The 19,901-nt window shown below is 40.4% G+C and overlaps 2 protein-coding genes across 2 annotated transcripts; both read left to right on the top strand.

Annotated features, from left to right (window-relative positions):
- Positions 1–7,642: 7,642 nt before the first annotated feature.
- Positions 7,643–8,611, top strand: LOC119720294 (mu-type opioid receptor-like). The gene has a single exon (XM_038189936.1). The coding sequence runs from the start codon at positions 7,643–7,645 to the stop codon at positions 8,609–8,611; it is 969 nt and encodes a 322-aa protein (XP_038045864.1).
- A 7,938-nt stretch (positions 8,612–16,549) lies between these two features.
- LOC119720047 (trissin receptor-like) lies at positions 16,550–19,712 on the top strand. The gene has a single exon (XM_038189557.1). It carries the CDS (start codon positions 18,695–18,697, stop codon positions 19,661–19,663), a length of 969 nt encoding a protein of 322 aa, XP_038045485.1. The 5' UTR covers positions 16,550–18,694; the 3' UTR covers positions 19,664–19,712.
- Positions 19,713–19,901: the final 189 nt, after the last annotated feature.

Below are 19,901 nucleotides of genomic sequence, written 5' to 3'. Positions count from 1 at the left end.
AAGTTTTCATTCATTCCAGTGGCTATTACACTTTTAAATAATTGATAGTCCTATTTGTATTTTTAAAGGTCTATCATTTTATTTGTCATTTCATTATATTTGTCATTACAGAACTTAACGAAGTTGTCATTATTCCAGTTGTCATTATTCCAGTGGTTGTTAGACTTTAAAATAATTGATATCTGCATTTTTAAAGTCCATCATTGTATTTGTCATGTTGTTTTATTTGTCATCACGTGTACATTTATCATCGTATTTCAAGTATAAAGAATATTTTTTTAGAGAAGTTTACATCATTTTTTCATCTAGATCATAAGTACATTGTTTAAAATGTTATATATACATTCGACTAGCAATTACTTACTTATAGTGTTTTGTTATAGTAAGCTGTCCAACCATATGTAATTGCCTTTTTAAGGATAAATAAAGCATTTTGTACTGAATTGAATTGATTTAATTCACCTGTATAATGAACACATTGTTAAATTTCCGTTACGTTTCAGCTTGCCACAAACGAAATTGAATGACAGGAGCATTAAAACAAATGATCAAATAAAACGAAAAAAAACATGACCATGTGCCCTGTGACGTCATACCGACAGTTAACAGCTGGGTAACTCAAACATTTAAGCATCGTTTGCATGTTAAGTGGCCTACGTTAAACGGTAGTTGTCAACACTTCTAAACCACTCATATTTCAAGAGATATACACGCAGAACAGAAGGTAACTGTTCGCTGAAAGATGGAACCACGTGATGATGCTTTCCATGTAGTTTGTGAATTGAAGAAAGCCCCAAATACTACATTTCTAAAACCATTCACAGACTTGGTTTAATCGAAAAAGAAAAAAGAAGAAAAGCATTTCCTTGACTATAACACAACAGTGCGTGTAATGTTGCGGAGACTTTTACACTCCTTCGTCGCGTGCACGTTCACTTTCTTTACTTTACAGACATGATGACACCAAAAAGTAAGGGTTTTATCGATTACCGAAGATGGAATTATACCTAAATATCGTCCAACGATATCTTTTGGCTTAACTGTTCAATTCAATTTCAAATTTCTATCGATAAATCTCATTATAAGTGCAATGTATTTCAGGAATGTATGATTCTAATTAATTTTGTCCCAGCTTCGGCAAACTCGTCACACGCGGACATTGTCGATGTTATGATAAACCAAATTCGCTTTTGTATTCATTTATATGCTTTGGTAATTCCACTATGCCATTAAAAGAAAGCTGAAACGTTACGGTCGGGAATGTTTCCAATCATTTGTACTTTTTAGAATGATTAATAGTCTCTTATTTGTCATTTAAATGGTGATGTACAACTTTGTAATCTTTGGTATGTGTTCAAATGTAGGTAAACGATCATACGTAAACAGCAGTATGGAGAGCGTCATGTTTTCTTTTGCGCCCTTTACTCAGAATGTCCGTTCACATAACGTATGAGATTTCGCGAGACACGACTGATCACAGCAGACGACCTTTCTTTGTCCACCAATTATTAAAATATATTGTAATTTACACTGCCGTATAATACTATAGGATATTTTCTTGACAAAAATTCAGAAATTTTAGATTTTTTGCTTCCCAAAATATTTATTGGTTAAAATAAATCACTTTGTGCCCGAAAAACCATTTGTTTCTTAAAAAAAATCTTTGCATAAACAGGTCTACTTGAATAAAGGGCGGAAAATGATGTACACAATGACATCCATTTAAATTTAAATTTCAGGTGTCTACGCCAATAGGCCAGAGTCCAATTTTAAATATTAGGAAAAATATCCGAAATCCGAGATTCGAGTGTTCCTTTTGTGTTGAATTTAGGTCATTGACATAACTTACAAATAAGATATAAATTGTCAAAAAAATATGAACGTTTACTCAAAAACCTTACTAAAGCCTGTCAAATTAACGGGATTAAAATTTTGCAGTGAAATTAATTTTTAGCTGAATTCTACGCTTTAAAAAAAGAAATATAGTGTGACAAGTACATTACGTCTACAAATAATACAAGTGCCCCAGATCAAAGCCTTAGGCGGGGGGGGGGGGGGGGGGACCGTGCCAATGAGATCACTTTTTTTAAGGAATAACAACGCGAGGTCTGTTCCATCTAAAGAATCCTTTTATCGGGACTCAAGTATGCTTTTCTGGAGTAGTTCATTTCACTCTTGACTGTACAAGCAGATGTCTCAATGAATTTTCGTAACTTAATCATGATCTTCTCAATTTAGCTGTTAAAAGTTTATTGTACCGTACTTATGAAAAACATGGAAAGCTCATGTACAGAACTACATCTGTTTCTCATCAACCTCGCCCATTAACCTTGTTTTCTTTGTGATCCAAGCGTTTTGAAGTGTTTTGTTTCATATGTTTATGTACTAACAAAATGCACTTTAAGCTTCACAACCTGAGCCCAGTAATTCCTGAATTTTCTTAACCAAATCCAACACTTCATTTTCGGGAGCTCAATCAATAATTAAAGATTTTCGCTTTACTGTTAAAACGGTCCATGCATACACTGTCCAACCGCTTTCCATCTGTGTATAATCTAAATGATATTTAGACATCCCCGGCCCTTTTTGCAAATAATTGTATCTCGTCTGTGGACTTATTGCGCAAAGTTTAGGCGGAAAATCGTCCACTCCATCCGTAGTGTCCTGCATAAATTTATAATTTGAAACGGTCGTCTGCTGCACTCGCATGTTTCGTTTGACGCTTGAATGGTTTCAATCGCAATTTGTTCTAGGTCTTAACTTAAATTGACCGGACTATGTAGAGTAAAATGCTGTTTGAGAGGTATCATTGGGAGTGACATCATGGATTGATTTGTGTACAAATAACAGAATTTTGAAAATAATGCGTTGTTCAATCGGAAGCCAGTGAAGAGATTGCAATAGTGGAGTATATAGCTTCGCACTTACCGATACCATACAAACATTTGTAAACGAAAGAGCAGGTAAGAAAGTCACGTCTGGATGAAAGAGAAAGCCAGTTCAACCGGTCCAACCTATCCTCGTATGACATCTGACCTCGCCTTTGTTTCAGAGCTATGCGAGTTGCGGTTCGCTGCACACGTCCAACCTGCTGTTGTTGGGATAACGTGTGCGTGCTCCAGGAAGGGACGCCGTACTCGAGGATAGGTAGGACCACAGATTTGTAAAGAAAGAAAATAGCCTGGGTTGAGGCACCGCCAGCAACTGTACGATTAAATCCTAAGAGACGGTTAGCACGGGAAACAATAGTATTGATATGTCAATTCCATGTGAGATCTGAGCTGATAGTGATGCCGAGATATTGAATAGAAGAGGCAGTGGATAAGTGAGTATTACTGAGGTTGTAGACAGGAGGATGAATGTTGTGACAACGAGTGATATGCATGATCTTTATTTTGGAGGAATTGAAACTCATTTTGTTTTGTATGGACCACTCTGAGAGGTTGTTGATGTCAGTCTGTAAGGTAATGCTCATCCATGTCAGATCGGATAACACGAAAGAGCAAAACATCATCTGCAAACAGAGCACAGATAGAGGAAACCCTGTGAGGAATGTCATTAACAAAGAGATTGAACAGGGATGGTCCGAGAACACCAGTGTTGGAGTCAAGACCTCAAAGTCCGAGACCGAGACCAACGGACCGAGACTTCCCCATCCGAGACCGAGACCGAGACCGAGACCTCATAGTCCGAGACCGAGACCTCATAGTCCGAGACCGAAACCGCGCCAAGACCTCATTTTAAAAAAAAAACTGCTGCTATATGTGCACCAGGTGTAATAAAACTGGTGATGGTATGCTGCTGACTGTCTGCCTGAGTCTTGTTTTGTATGTATTCATTGTATCTGCAGATGAGTCAATTTAGAAAGTTACAGTTATTTGCAGTAAGGAAAATCATATTAACATGAAACATATTAAATTGAAATAATTTTCTGGAGAAAAAAAAAATTAAAAAAACATTAAAGCAAACTTGTGGACAAGTGGTGGACATAAACTATTTTTGAGAAAAAAAAAATAAATAACGTGTTAGGGCGCACTCAATCCAAGATGGCGGCGCCCATGTTCCGTGAAAACTTTGAGGACCGAAAAAAAAGCGTACTATCACTCAGCTTCAATCCTACTCAAGTCAAAGCTTGCTGATAATTTGATTACTTTTTAACATGAAAATAACTATTATTAGTCGCAGCTATTATACTTTGTTTCATCAACTTCAACATAACTGAACTGGTAAATTGTCAAACAACACGTAAGAAAAAAAGTTAAACACGGGCGAACTAGGCCCTCAGCCCAGCAACACACGGTGACATACCTCATCCTGGCCCTACATCTGTAAGGTTTTCCCTTGTTTAACGTTAATTCAAATTGACGGAGATGTTGGTTCAATTATTTTGGGGGTAATATTATTAGGCCTAATAAATGGTTTAAATAAGGCGGTAGGTACGTACTTTACTTTGTGGACACGGCTCATGTGCCTGATGAATGTCGAACTCGTCCCTGCCTGGTCGGTAATACGCTTCTGACTGAAACAAAATATGCAGGTAGCCGAGTGCTTTCTTTTTCCTGATGTTTTGTCCACAAACTCTTTATGCTCCTTAGAAGCAAATTTTATGGTTAACGAGTTGCTGGACATAATTTTCAATTCGACAAGACAGCACTATATAAATGATTAAACGGCGCTCAAAATAATTTCTAAATATTTAACGTTACACCGTTATACTACGAACGAGAACCTTCCTGCATGGATGTTTATAAGATGCAGTGACTACACACGTCCGTGATGCGTGCAGTGTGAGTGCGATGTATTTTTCATACAGTCTATAGTTGTCGCCATTAGTCAATGTACGCACCTGACGGACGTCACGACACACGGTTTGTTAACGGATTTTGACAAACAAACAGCCCATGCTACTAAAACTGAACGGCGATATGCTAGCGATAAGCGTGCTCTCCCTGCAGAAATTATTTTGACATGCACTATGCGTTATGATTTGCCCTGGTGATATAGTGTCAACTCTTTAATCGAATAATTGTCTTCAAACACTCTGGAATATTTAACGGGTCTCGTCAAGGTCTTGATCCAAGACCCTTGTCCGAGACCGAGACATTTGGAGTCGAGACCGAGACCACAACATTCAGAGACCTCAAAATCGTCGAGACCTGAAAAATGGTCTCGAGACTAGTCTCGAGACCAAGACTTTAATCGAGACCTCCAACACTGGAGAACACTGCCTTGAGGAACAGCGGATGTGACATCCACCCAAGAAGAACCGCTACCCTGGAAACACGCTGCTTACAATTCGTTAGAAAAGGATCTGACTCAAAGTTCAATCGTTTTCATTGCCCGTGCAATCGGTTTTGAGAAACAGACGGTCAATTACGTTACCTGTGCATTCATTTACGCAAGCATACCTTTTCTAAATTGATTTCAGTTACGGCTAATTTGATTGACGGTTAATGAAAAAAAAACTATAATTCTATCTGGTGCCGATGGTATTAAACTGAGAGTAAAATAGAATGTTGAATATTTGAAATCGCCCCCAAAAGCGAAAAAGAAGTCTTGTAAACGAGTCTGAATGGACATAAACGAAAGGTGCCGCTCAATCAATTAATTGATTGAACTGAAATGGAATCGAATAGCAAAAATAAAACGCGTGTTCGGAGCGATTCTCAAATTCAGACGAAACTGAATGACCGATTTTCAGAAGTGAATGAACATTTTAGAAAATTGGCCGGGAAAACCTATTATTATACGAGCAGCTCTGTTCTGTAGACGCTGCAGTCATGATATGTCAGAGCTGCTGCAGCTAGCCAAAAGAGTTGGTATAGTCAAGACTGGACAGAATCAGGGCCCTCGTGGCATGAGTACAGCTTTCCTGGTCAATGAAGTGATGGATTCTTGAGATGTTGCGTAAATTAAAAAAAAATGATTGACTGACAGAGGGATGTAACATAAGAGGACATGGGTATGGATGAGTCGAATGTTACTCCTAAGTTTCTCACTGAAATGGATGGGGACACAAACTTATTATCGATTGAGATGGAGGCAGTAGGAAGGGATACGTTGTGTCTTGTAAAAATGTTTTGTTGGAATAAAACATACAAGTTAAAAATGTATTAATGCGAAAAAAAACGAATTTGTTGAAGAACATTCGGAACGCAACTGTAATTGGTGGGGTCACTTATGGATTTACAAAATGTAATAAAATCATATCAATGTAAATTTCTTTAAATAAAATTGATTGTGTACGGCCATAATGATCGACGCTTAGGGAAATACCGTTAGCGAAATGGAAACGCCAGATTCGCCAATTCGAAGCGAAATCGAAAACCAGTAAACGACAGGAGATTTATAAACATTTCACCACACGATAATTGTGAAGAAAAAACGAAATCACATACTATAGCTGGGAATTAGAAACCGGGTATCGATCCCGTTACCTCTCGCATGCTAAACGAGCGCTCTACCGATGATAATCCCCCAGTGTATTCACACAACTCTTTATTTTTTTAATATCTTGCAGTTCATGAAGCAAAAGACGGCCGTCCTATACTACGCCAAGTTATGACACTTTGCCTAGCTTTTCGAAAAAAAAGTTGTTGGAATACATATCTTAAAGTTAGTGATACAGGTAACAGAATATTTCTTGGCAAAATAATGCCAATTTGAAGTTTGTGGAGCCCTCATGGAAATGTCAAGTGTATTTTTTTCCCTTTTCAACGCCAAAGGAACCAATTTGCAATATCGAAACCATGTAGTAAAAAACAAAGCAATAGGCCACATGAAAAGAATCGCATGCACTTCCATCTCACGGTAAATGAACATTTGTAACTAATTTTTGGAGCTTGGGGGGAGCCTCGAATGTTGTTTTCATCATTTATCTATGTATTTCATAGACACCAACTTTATGTAATTAACAGCGATGCGTCTTTGGGACTCGGCAATTACGATGAACAGTATTGATCCCGTAGACTTACATTGATTCGACGCTCTTCCATGGTCCCGAATTTACTCATTCAGAGGAACTGATTTTCTGGGGGGAACAAGTTAACCATGTTATACATCCGATAAAAAAAATCCGACCTTTGGCAGTACTAGCTATTTGTCTTGCCTTCCGGCACAAGCTTGTCACCTAGAAAACATCTTTTCGCCCGCACTACCACATTATTGATCCCGAAGACTTCAATTGGTTCGACGCTCAACCATGGTCCTGAAGTTACTCATTTAGAGGAATTGATTTTCTGGGGGATATGAAGTTAACCGTGTTACATCCGATAAAAAAATCCGACCTTTGGCAGATATTGCTATTTTTTTATTTGTTTTGCCTTCCTGCACAGCTTGTCACCTAAAAACATCTTTTTGCCCGGACTACACCTGGCAGTAACTATAAAATCGTCGTGTGTTTAACGATCTCTTCAAATGCTACAATTTCGTGGTGAAACGTGTTTTGGAGCCAAAAAGATGAATTCCTACGACTAGCGGTCTTCTAGATAGTCCTTCGGAGCCATTCAATACTTCGTTTCAATCTCGAAAGCGCAATATTATTACAAAGGCTGGGTTTCCTCTCGTCTCCGCATACAGACGCAAAAGGAGGTTGATGGTTTTTGAAGCAGGAGACTGACGAGTGCACAACAAATAAACCAACATGGAGCAGATTCTATGGCTGCGTATCTTTCAGACCATCGTGGGTATTGTCGGCATCTTGGGCAACGGTCTCGTCTGTGTTGTTATCGGTAAAGTCTCATCGATGCACACTCGTACCAACGCCTTCATCTTCCACCAAGCTGTGGTGGATCTTCTTGGTTCATTTATGACTCTTTTGCAGAGCGAGGCCCCGATACCCGACCCCGTGCCCAATAACGCCCTTGGGTGGGTAGTGTGCCACATTTGGTACTCCAGATTTGCACTTTTCCTCCTTTATGTGATATCAACGTACAACCTGTTGTCGTTGACTATGGAGCGGTACTTCGCCATCGTTCACCCGTTCACGTACCAAGCAGCCTTCGCCAAGCGCCCAAGACTGAAAGTTGGCGTGGTCATTGCGGCGTGTTGGATCATTGGAACAGTTATCAACTCTTACGTCGCTAACGCCTTTAAGGTACAAGGCGGCAGATGCGTCTCGAGTGCCGCGTATCGGTCCAAAGTCATCGGGGGCCTGGTGGCCATTCTGCAGTATATCGTGCCGGTGGCAGTGATGCTGTTTGCGTACATTCGCACCAGCGTAGAGCTTAAGAGTGGAGCGGCCCGAGTTGGACCGGCACCGGCCAACGTGGGTCAAGCAGCTGGAGCATCTACCACGGATGGCAACGCCCAACCAGAAGGTATGATGGAGTCCCTACTCCGAGCTAGACGTAATACCTTCAAAATGCTTTTGATCGTCTTTATCACCTTCCTGGTGTGCTGGACACCAAACCAGATCATCTATCTCTTGTTCAATCTGGGTTGGAATCTCAATGTTCAGGATTGGTACTACCTTTTGTCTATAGCGATGGTTGCTGCAAATAGCTGCGTCAATCCGGCCATCTACGCCTTCAAGTATCGTCAATTCCGCAAAGGGATACGCGAAGTATTTAGCAGACGACTCGTGCGCCTTCAAGAAGCTTCAAATTCCTGATCTTTCACGCGAACCATAAGATGAGTGTTTGAATGAACGCCAGTAGGGGTAATCCCGAGCACCTTTCCTTTTGGGCTTCTTACAACAAACGGAGTGAGTGTTTTCCAAATTTGAAAAAAGTACGTCAAGTTCTAAAAATTAAACGTTCTATTGTCTTGTCAACATTCCCATAGGTCGAAATGGTCACAAAAAAGAAAAATGGAGTTGTTCGGAAACTTCCCACTCGGGGTGGGGGGGGGGGATGTAATCCCTTACAGTGAATAAATTGGACCAAGCTTAGAGTACGGCGACGTCATTATTGCCATCTAAATTCCTTTCGTAATCTGGCGTTCAGGTAGCCTTGTTCAATGCGGTCTCTCGGCTTTTTGTCGAAGGGAGATAATCGGGCCCTGCACCCACAATCGACGCGGCTACGTGCGTGTACCACCGACCCTTGTCCGTACGAACGGTTCGGTACTAACACAACCAGCAAGCACACACACGTGAGTACGGACTGTACGCATGGTGTATGTAATAAGGCAGTAAATGTAGGCCTACTATGTTCTGCGTGTGGGTGTACGTACGTACGTGTGGGGGATATACGCGCCGCGTGGCCTGTTGGGTTACGCGGACTAGCTCATGCATATGTCCATGTACTGTGTGTGCATGGCTGTTGTACGAGTACGTGTGTGTACGTGCGTACGTACAAGCATAGCCTTGCTGTATGGTACAAGTTACTTTCTCACTAGCAGCGTACGGGCATCGATATGTGCACGCAATTATGCCTTGCCAAGTTGATTAGGGATTTTCTTATCGGCGATTTTTTTTATCGGCGAATCGATAAGCCCAACGCCTTGGTCAAGGCTAGCGTTCAGGCAAATTAGTTGGTTTCCTATTATTCCATTTAAATTTGAAAATATGTTGCTTGATGAAAAGGATTATAATTGTGTCCGTGTTATGATTTAAACAAATTTCCGGTATTAAAATTCATTGAGATAAGAGAAACTAAATTGAGAATCAATTTGTCAATATCTAGATAATAGGTTGTTGTTAAGAATGTCATTAGTGATTACTTGTGACACAAAACTATACGGTGGTTGAAATATTTATTAGTTCATAAAGGATTTGTGTTCTTTCTGTCAAGTAGAGAGTGAATAGTTGATTCGTATTAATTGGTACGTGTGAGATCTCTTTAGTGTTGGTGACCCACATTAGTGAATGGATTAAGAAGACTTTGAATAATGTACTTACCGTGCTCTTTTAGAATCCGATGAGGGCGCCCTGGGATTTTCATTTTAACCCAACAACAGGTATGATGATGGGGTGGCGGAAAACCGCGCTAAAAATAAAAGTTGATATAAGAGGAAATCATCCTAAAGTACTCCTAATATACAGGATGACCCCAAAAAATGCAACCCTAAAACATTTGCCTTTTAAAAAAGGGATCAGTGGATTTATATGTTTTGGGTATCAGAGTAAAATTGAGAGCTTTTTCTTTCAAATACTGAAAAAAATCATGAAACTAGCACTTTCGGTTGCTGAGAAAATGCCAATTATGTAAAAGTAGTCATTTTTCATCCTGTACACAAGTACTTCAAGCAGTGAAACAATTTACTTATAAGCCTACTGTGCAATTATCCTTTAATTGTGCAATTTCTTCAGTATTTTGACATATTTATGATGCGCAAAGGGTTTAAAATAGGACTATATAGGATGAGATACCTGTTCAGATGGAAAATACAAGGTATTCCCATCAAATTCATTTGTACTCTAGTCATATTATGTGCCGTGTTGTTTGTAAGAATTAGGACATGCACAAATGTAGGTACAGTGAAAATACCTTACTGTGGTAATTTTCTTTGTGTACATATAAATTGCAGGCTTCAACTGAACCCTGTGCAGAGTGACCTGCTGCCCTTTGGGCCCCAGATAACCGAATTTTTTGAAGAAAAAAAATTGAGGGCCACTGACGGTCACCTTCCATCTAATCCTCATTCGACCCTTGCCAAATCAGCTGGTTCAATGAGCTTTGCAGCCAGGCCGTGTCAACAAACTTTTCACCAGGCCTCCTGCCAAGTCTCATTGAAACATCAACAAAGACCTGTAACTTGACACAGTCATCTCCCTTCATAACTGCATACCACAGCCGCCAGTCAATTATCTTTCCAGCACACTGTCTGGCAACTGTCTGGACACTGTCTGGCACGTGGCTTTTTGTTGTATTGCTATGAATAGGGTCTTGCGTAGTGCGGGAAAGTACCTGCTGCCCTTTTCAGTTGACGAGTTGTTGTAAAGTTTTTTTGTAAACGCTGCGAATGGTTAATTTTCATGCACGATTTTCCACGTTCCTTGTAATGAACTCAACATTGTGGATATAAACTGCTTCATGTCACTATTGCTTATGCATGCTTGATTTAGTTTACTTGTACATTGAAAACATTCATAATGTTAGATTACTCTATTTGAAATAAGAAAAGGAAAGTACATCAGATTTGAAAGTACCTAAACAATTATATTTAAATATGTCAATAGAGTCAAACGGATTCAATACATTTCAATCCGTTACGTTTCAGCTTGCCACAAACAAAATTGAATGACAGGAGCATTAAAACGAAAGATCAAATAAAAAGAAAGAAGAAAAAAAGGAGAAATGGTTTCTACTGACCATGTGCCCTGTGACGTCATACCGACAGGCAACCGCCGGGCAACTCAAACATTTAAGCATCGTTTGCATGTTAATTGACCCACATTGAATAATATTCGTCAACACTTTTAAACCATTTTTGTTTCAAGAGATATACACGCATTGCAGAAGAGAACTGTTTGCTGAAAGATGGCACCACGTGATGGTGCTTTCCATCTGGGAACAAAGCCCATAATAGTACATTTCTAAAACCTTTTACAGACTGAGTTGTTTTAATCGAAAAAGAAGAAAAGCATTTCCATGACTATAACACAAGAGTTCGAGTAATCTTGCAGCGAATTTAGCAATCCTTAATTCACCGTGTGCATGTTCACTTTCTTCACTCAACTGTTACAGACATGATGACACCAAACAGTAAGGGTTTTATCGATTACCTTCAACACTTCGTATTATACAAATTATAGATGGAATTATACCTAAATTTCTTCAAATGATATCTTTTGGCTTGACTGTTCATTTCAATTTCAATTTTCCATCGGTAAATCTCATTATGAGTGCAGTGTAATTCATGATTCATGTGTGATTCTAATTTGTTCTTGTTTCGGCAAACACGTCACAAGTGGAGATTGGCCATGTTATGAAAAAAACAAACTCGCTTTTACATTAATTTATTATGCTTTGGTTATTCTACTTCGTTATTAAAAGCAAGCTGAAACGTCACAGTCGGGAATGTTTATAGTTATTTTTTTTTAGAATTATTAAAATTCATTTTTGTCTGTTAAAAGGTTGATGTGCAATTGTGTAATGTTTTATTTATGTGTTGAAGTGCGAGTAAAAGATCTAGAATGAATGCAATTTTGGCGAAATGTCAGTAAATGATTGTACCTTTTATGATATTTATAATGAACCAAGGATATTATTCCCTCTACCAGGGTTGGGATATTAAGAGTCTTCGTATGACCATTATGCTTAGGCCGCACTTCCTAACATTTGGCAAATATAATGCTGATTTGGTTTTGAGGAAATCTATAAATATGACATCATTTGGTTGCACTGTGGCCGCACAACAAGAGGGCGATCACGTATTTGTTGCGATGGTTTGTTAACTAGCCGTGTGCCGCGGCATACCACAGCTGGCAAATGCATTCCAATGAGGATTGGCGACTGCGGCCATGGCCGCTTCCCATACGCGAGGGGTTAAAAAAATCCAGTTTTATTGACATAATTTCTACAAACTTTGTTGAAGTCTATATTCATCCCATCTACACCCTTCGGCATCAAAACAACCGCTAAAAGGCGTTAAAACGGATTTCTAGAGCATAATATTTGGTCATTCCTGATCATTAACACCAAAACAGCCATTTTGAGTAACAGCGTGACTTTTGAGGATAAGTAGTTTATAATTGTTAAATATAAAATTTGTATCTTTACAAAATTATATAATGAGGTTACTATAAGTTGATTGATCATGTGTCTTGTGTTTTCCATCTTGTGGATAGTTAGAAAATATCAGGTGACAATTTTAGTTGGTTAAAAATCTGTTGACTTTATGCTCTGTCAAGTACCAAAAAGGTTTAATTCATTATAATTATTTGCTTTAGTTTGCTTCACAATATTTTAGTTCACCTAGCTTTATCCATCACTTACTTCAATCTCCTACTTAATGTAACATGAATAATTCACTTTCATCTTTCTTATCTTTCAACTCTTTACATTTGTACTTCGTCATCCATGAATAATATTTTTCATTTTGTGTGATTTTGTCCCGAAATTTGCAATTGCTCATTTCTTTCAGGCACGAGCTGTCAAAAAGCACCCCAAAGCAAACGAAATTGGGCCAAAGTGGTGACAATTAAAAGCTGCTATTTCGCAGCAATGTCAACCATACTGGATTCCCAGCATGCATTGCAATAGTGACCTTTCTCACGGTACGCCATATTGAAAATCATAGCGAGGCAAATGACGCTACAAACACGGCGGGGTAAATAGTGTGTGCAATGAACGAGTGACTCTCGCAAAGTTACAACAGATTGACAATCTATATATATAAGAGAGAGTTTAACTCGGCCTCCGAGACGATGTTTGCTCATAAAAGGATCCGAGACCGCGGGCTCCCGCGGCGCCAAAATCGCTCCACGTCCGTGAAAAAATGCGGAGGGTGTCTTCCGGCGGGTTAGACTCTTCGGGTCGTCCTGATTTTCCCGTACGGACCGGCGATCCTTTTCGTCTATTTTTCGTGACTGCATTTTGCACAGGAATTTGCCGTCGTGTGTGCTTTCACGTTGACTGCCTGGCCGCCCCCTGTCCTGGCTTTTCTGCGTGTCTAGACTGTGCAAGGTCAGCGGCTTCGACGTAGGGTTCCGTTTACGTGTTCTACTCGGCCGTTCTGCAAAAGCGTTCACCAAATTGTGGTATGGGGTGACCTTGGTAAAATATTTTTTCTCCATGGTGCGTGGCCACCAAGTGCCCCTATTCTTTCATATGCTTCGCTTGCCGCCCCTGCGCCGAGTGCAACGAATACTCAGAAGGACTACACATTAAGTATGCCTTGCGCGGTCTGACCAATCGAAAGTCTACACTGCGTAGTATTTCCGGGCTATGCAAAACTGTCAATGGCAACGCGTACTGCAGCCTGCTCCACACCCTGGAAACGAGGTTGGGTCTACGGTGCTCGCTATTTGCATGATTTGAAGCACAAGCATGTGAGTGACGTGTATAGTGCTCTGTTGCTTCCATCGTGTGTTAATACAGCTCCATGCTTCCACCAAGGCTGAGCGTTGTGAGTTCGCTGCCCGCCACAGTGTTGTGTTATAATTTCGGGGGCCTGTCTGGGATCAACGAAGGATCGATGCATTGCTTCAAACATCGCGATCTTAAACGCAGTCACACAAAAAATCAACGAAAATGTGTCCCAATCTGGCGGAAGACACCCTCCACATTTTTCCACGGACGTGGAGCGATTTTGGCGTCGCGAAAGACCGCGGTCTCAGATCGTTTCAGGAGCAAACATTTCTCGGAGGCCGAGTAAAATTTGCTCTTATATAGATGGTTGACCCAAGTTGAATAACAGTTGACTCGACAAGTTCCTCGCAGACAGTCTCGCAAATTGTAAGACGTTCAAGTTTACGTTTGTTGAAGAGTCCAATATACTGAAACTTAATTATGACCTTCTTAATCAGCCTTCGCCTGTGTACTACGGCAAGCCTTTCAAGTACGTTTTCTCACAAATGCCACTGCCTCACAAAATGCCAATTTAACAGACCAACGGGAACATTTACAGACTGTTGCCATGGTACATAATTATCATGGGCGTCAATCGGTGGGGGACGGGGAACCCCTCCACCCCCCACCCCCCAATTTTAAAGCGGTGGAGACTTTTTTGGTCCCCTCCCCCCCCCCCCCCCCCCTTTCTTCCCCAAATAAAAATTGTAGCTACTACATGTATAATGATTCTATTACTCAGAATAGCTGATTCAATGACACCAAACTCGAAAATGATGTTTAAAAGATGATCTTTTGCTAAAAAAAAATTGTTTTAGTGGTCAGAAATTGCCTCAGATCGCACCACAGAAATTGCTTTTCTATAACTGCATGTCTTCTCAACTAAAATCCCCCAATTACATTCATCTCCCCACATTTTCATCCCCAACTCTACGCCCTTCCCGATCTATGATCGGGTAAATCAACGAGGGATCGATGCATTGCTTCAAATATTGTGATCTTTGAACTATGTTGGGTTGGAATAACGAAGAGTGCATAAATAATAATATTGGCGGTTGTTGGCTGTTTGGCCTTGCTTATATTATGGTTGAACCATGCCAACTTGAATAAAATAGTTAAATCGACTTTTTCCTCGCAGGTCTCGCAAATTGTAAGAAGTTCAAGTTTACGTTTGTTGAAGAGTCAAATACTGTACCTTCATAATGACCTTCCTCCATGATTCAGACTATGTAATTTTATGGTAACACACTCAACATTTCTATTGCAAATGCCACCTTCACGTTTTATTCCATAATGATTTATTGTCAAAACAGTACAATCAGCCTTCGCCTGTGTACTATACGGTAAGTCTTTCAACTCAGTTTTCCCACATTAACAAACGCGACTGCCTCACAAAATGCAACAGACCAACGGGAAAATTTACAGACAGTTATACATGCCATGGTACATAATTATCATGGGCGCGGCGTCAATCGGTGGGGGACGGGGGACCCCCACCCCAACATTTTAAAGCGGGCAATATCGTTTGGTTCCCTACCCCCACTTTTTCTTCCCCGAATAAAAATTGTAGCCTACTATAATATTCTTTTGCTCAGAACAGCTGATTCAATGACTCCAAACTCGAAAATGATGTTTAAAAAATGATCTTTTGTTTTACTATATCGTACGTGGTCAGAAATTGCCTCAGATCGCGTCACCGTAAATTGCTTTTCTATAGCTACATGTCTTCTCAACTAAATCCCCCATTTACATTTAACTCCCCACACTTTCAACCCCAACACAAATACGCCCTACCCGATCTATGATCGGGTAAATCAGCTTGTCTTATATAAATGGATAGATAGCTCAAATTCCCCGAAACATCGATCCGTATTCCAGGTAGGCCATATGTCATGTCTCATTGCATTTTGAAGAAGGATCTTATAATATAAAGCCTAAAACAGCGGCCAAACTGAAGTTTCCGTGTAGTAGTTAACCCCGCATTACCGCCCTCTCATGGCAAAATGGTATAACTTCGATTTTGACCTTTTTGAGATAAAGGAATTTTTGGGGTAATTGGAGGGCTCTGTTTCCATTAAACGAACCCTCAAGTCCACGCGGTTTTCCGTTTCAAAGATAGCAGGGTGAATCTCGTGCAAAAATGTGCTTGTTTGATTCAGTTTCTTTGACAAAAGGGTGCATATTGAGATACACCCCGTTTTGTGCTAGATGTGACCAGATTTTTGCCTTGCTATATTTAGGCAGTGTGTTATAGGCATCGTAGAAATGCAATAATTATTGGATATGCTTTCTCAAGATACACCCTTTTACCAAAACAATCCCTTTAATAATGTTTTTGATACTTCATAGTACGAATGGTGCAACTGTTTTCAACTTGCCTCTATCTAAAACACAGCAAAGACAAGAAGCTGAAATTTCCACTGTGTATTTACCACATTATTCACATTATATGGTAGAAAATTAGTTTAATTAATGGTAAAATACAAAAAAATAGAGACCCTGAACTTAAATACTGATTTTTCTCGAAATGCGTTTCTTCAAGATACACCATTTTGCCATGAGAGTGCGTCTTTCACTTTTCCATCCGTGGCGTTTTCTGAGCTGAAATTGCATTTTTGTGGTTGGAACTATACTAACATTATAAGGCTATCCGTGAATTGTCATTCGCACCGGACTGTCATTTCTCAGAAATAGGAGGAACTGGAGCCTGACACGAACATCAAATATTATCCTCCAGGGAGCCAACACACATTCCAAAAAGAGATATATGTATATTATACATGTAGTAAATGTTTGTTGCATCGCTAGGCTTCGAATTTACTGGCATTGGTCATTGATTGCTTGATTATTTAATAACATGGTTATCATAAGTTTCAATGTAGAGAAACAAAATGAAGATATACATCATGTTTATACACATATATACATAATAAACAATGTATGCTACTACCACTCGAATGACAACAAAATGTAGGCATCGATCCCAGTATACATCTATATGCATGTAAGGGGAGCGGTCTACTTTTGCAGTCATGACAAGAGATCGCCGCTGAAGACTGGTTTATGTTTTTTAAAACAAAGAAAAATACACTGTAGTCATGTATTATAGCGGATCTACTTGGGGGACAATGGGGAGAGGAGGTGGTTTTAGTCTAAAAAACCCTCTTGTGCCGGAAAAATAGAAAAAAAATCGTGCAGAAAAAGATAGCAAATGCCTACTATTTTCAACTCCTATCCCCCTTGGCAGCTGAACTCTCTCGTAATCCAAAAAGTTTGCAGACGCCCCCCCCCCTAAAAAAAACATTGTTTTTATTTTGGAATAAAACACACAAGTTGAAAATGTATTTGAAAAACGAATTTGTTGAAGTACTTGCAACGCAACTGTAATTGGTGGTATCACTTTGCGGAAATACAAAACTCAATAAAATCATGTTAATTTAAATTTCTTTAACAGAAAATTGAAATGCCTTTAGCGAAATGGAAATGCCAAATTCACCTATTTCAAGCGAAATCGAAAACCAGTAAATGACATGAGATTTGGTACATGTAAACATTTGACCACATGATTATTTGAAGAAAAAACACGAAATCCCAAACTATAGCTGCGAATTAGAAACCGCATGCATAACCTATACTCCCTGAAACCTCGTGAAATGGCATAAACTCTCTGTTACGAAAAAGAACGGGAAAACATACACGGATAATCAGAAAATATTGGAAGATCCGGGTATCGATCCCGGAACCTCTCGCATGCTAAGCGAGCGCTCTTCCAATTGAGCGCTCTACCAACCCCGATATATTCACATGACTCTTTATATTTTTAATATCTTGCAGTTCATGAAGCCAAGGACGGCCGCCCTATTAAGTCAAGTCAGGACACTTTGCCCAGCTTTTCGAAAATAGTTCTTAGATAAGAAATCTTATAGTTATTGACACTGGTAACAGACTTCTTGGCAAAATTACGCCAATTTGAAGTTTGTGGGCCCTCATGAACAGGTCAAGTGTACTTGTTTCCCTTTTCTACCGCCCAATGAACCTATTTGTAATATCGAAACCGTGCAATCAAAAACAAAGCAATCAAATTGGGCCACATGAAAAGAATGGCACCTCCATCTGTAATTGAAAAATGTGTCACTAATTTTCTGAGCTTGGGACGAGCCTCGAATGCTATTTTCATCATGTACCTATGTATTCCATGACACCAACTTCATGTAAATAACAGCGCTGCGTCTCTGGGACTCGAAAATTACGATGAACAGTATTGATCCCGCAGACTTAAATTGGTTCGACGCTCTTCCATGGTCCTGAATTTACTCATTTAGAGGAACTGATTTTCAAAGGGAAAAGAAGTTAACCATGCTACATCAGATGAAAAAAATCTAACCTTTGACAGTAATTGCTATTTATTTTGCATCCCGGTACAAGCTTGTTACATAGAAAACATCTTTTTTTCGCCCACACTACTCCTGACAGTTACTATAAAATCGTCGTGTGTTTTAACGATCTTTTCAATTGCTACAATTTCGTTGTCAAAGGTGTTTCCGAGCCAAAAAGATGAATTCCTACGATTAGCGGTCTTTCTAGATAGTCCTTCGGAGCCATTCAGTACTTCGTTTCAATCTCGAAAGCGCAAAATTATTACGCAGGCTGGGCTGCCTCTCGTCTCGGCATACAGACGCAAAAGGAGGTTGATGATTTTTCTAGCAAGAGACTGACAAGTGCACAGTTTATATACCATAATGGAGGAGATTCTATGGCTGCGTATCTTCAACACCATCATTGGTATTGTCGGCGTCTTGGGCAACGGTCTCGTCTGTGTTGTCATCGGTAAAGTCTCATCGATGCACACTCGTACCAACGCCTTCATCTTCCACCAAGCTGTGGTGGATCTTCTTGGTTCATTAATGACTCTTCTACAGAACGAGGCCCCGATACCCGACCCCATGCCCAATAACGCCCTCGGGTGGGCAGTGTGCCGCGTCTGGTACTCCAGATTTGCACTTTTCCTCATTTATGTGATATCAACGTACAACCTGTTGTCGTTGACCATGGAGCGGTACTTCGCCATCGTTCACCCGTTCAAGTACCAAGCAGCCTTCGCCAAGCGCCCAAGACTGAAAGTTGGCGTGGTCATTGCGGCGTGTTGGATCATTGGAACAGTAATTAACTCTTACGTCGCTAACGCATTTAAGGTACAAGACGGTCGATGCGTCTCGAGTGCTGCGTATCGGTCCAAAGTCATCGGGGGCCTGGTGGCCATTCTGCAGTACATCGTGCCGGTGGCAGTGATGCTGTTTGCGTACATTCGCACCAGCGTAGAGCTTAAGAGTGGAGCGGCCCGAGTTGGACCGGCACCGGCCAACGTAGGTCCAGCTGCCGGAGCATCCACCACGGATGGCAACGCCCAACCAGAAGGTATGATGGAGTCCCTACTCCGAGCTAGACGTAATACCTTCAAGATGCTCTGGATCGTGTTCATCACCTTCCTGGTGTGCTGGACACCAAACCAGGTCCTCTATCTCGCATTCAATCTGGGCTGGAATCTCAACGTCGAGAATGGGTTCTACCGTTTGTCTATAGCGATGGTGGCTGCCAATAGCTGCGTCAATCCGGCCATCTACGCCTTCAAGTATCGTCAATTTCGCAAGGGGTTACGCGAAGTATTTTGCAGACGACTCATGCGCCTTGACGAAGCTTCGAATTCTTGAGCTTTCATGCAAACAATGAGATGAATGTTTCCATGAACGCCAGTGGGGGTAATCCAGAGCACCTTTCCTTTTGGGGCTTTTTACAACAAACTGAGTGAGTGTTTTCCGAAATTGGTATGCCAAAAGTCAAGCTCTAAAAATAAACGTTATATTATCTTGTCAACATTCCTGTAGGTCGTTATGGCCACAGAAAAAGACAAATGGTGTTGTTCGGAAACTCCGTACTCGGGGGGGGGGG

Source organism: Patiria miniata, unplaced genomic scaffold, assembly GCF_015706575.1.
Source record: "Patiria miniata isolate m_02_andy unplaced genomic scaffold, ASM1570657v1 HiC_scaffold_9, whole genome shotgun sequence".
Taxonomy (NCBI): Eukaryota; Metazoa; Echinodermata; class Asteroidea; order Valvatida; family Asterinidae; genus Patiria; species Patiria miniata.
This window is presented reverse-complemented; position numbering and strand designations above follow the sequence as displayed.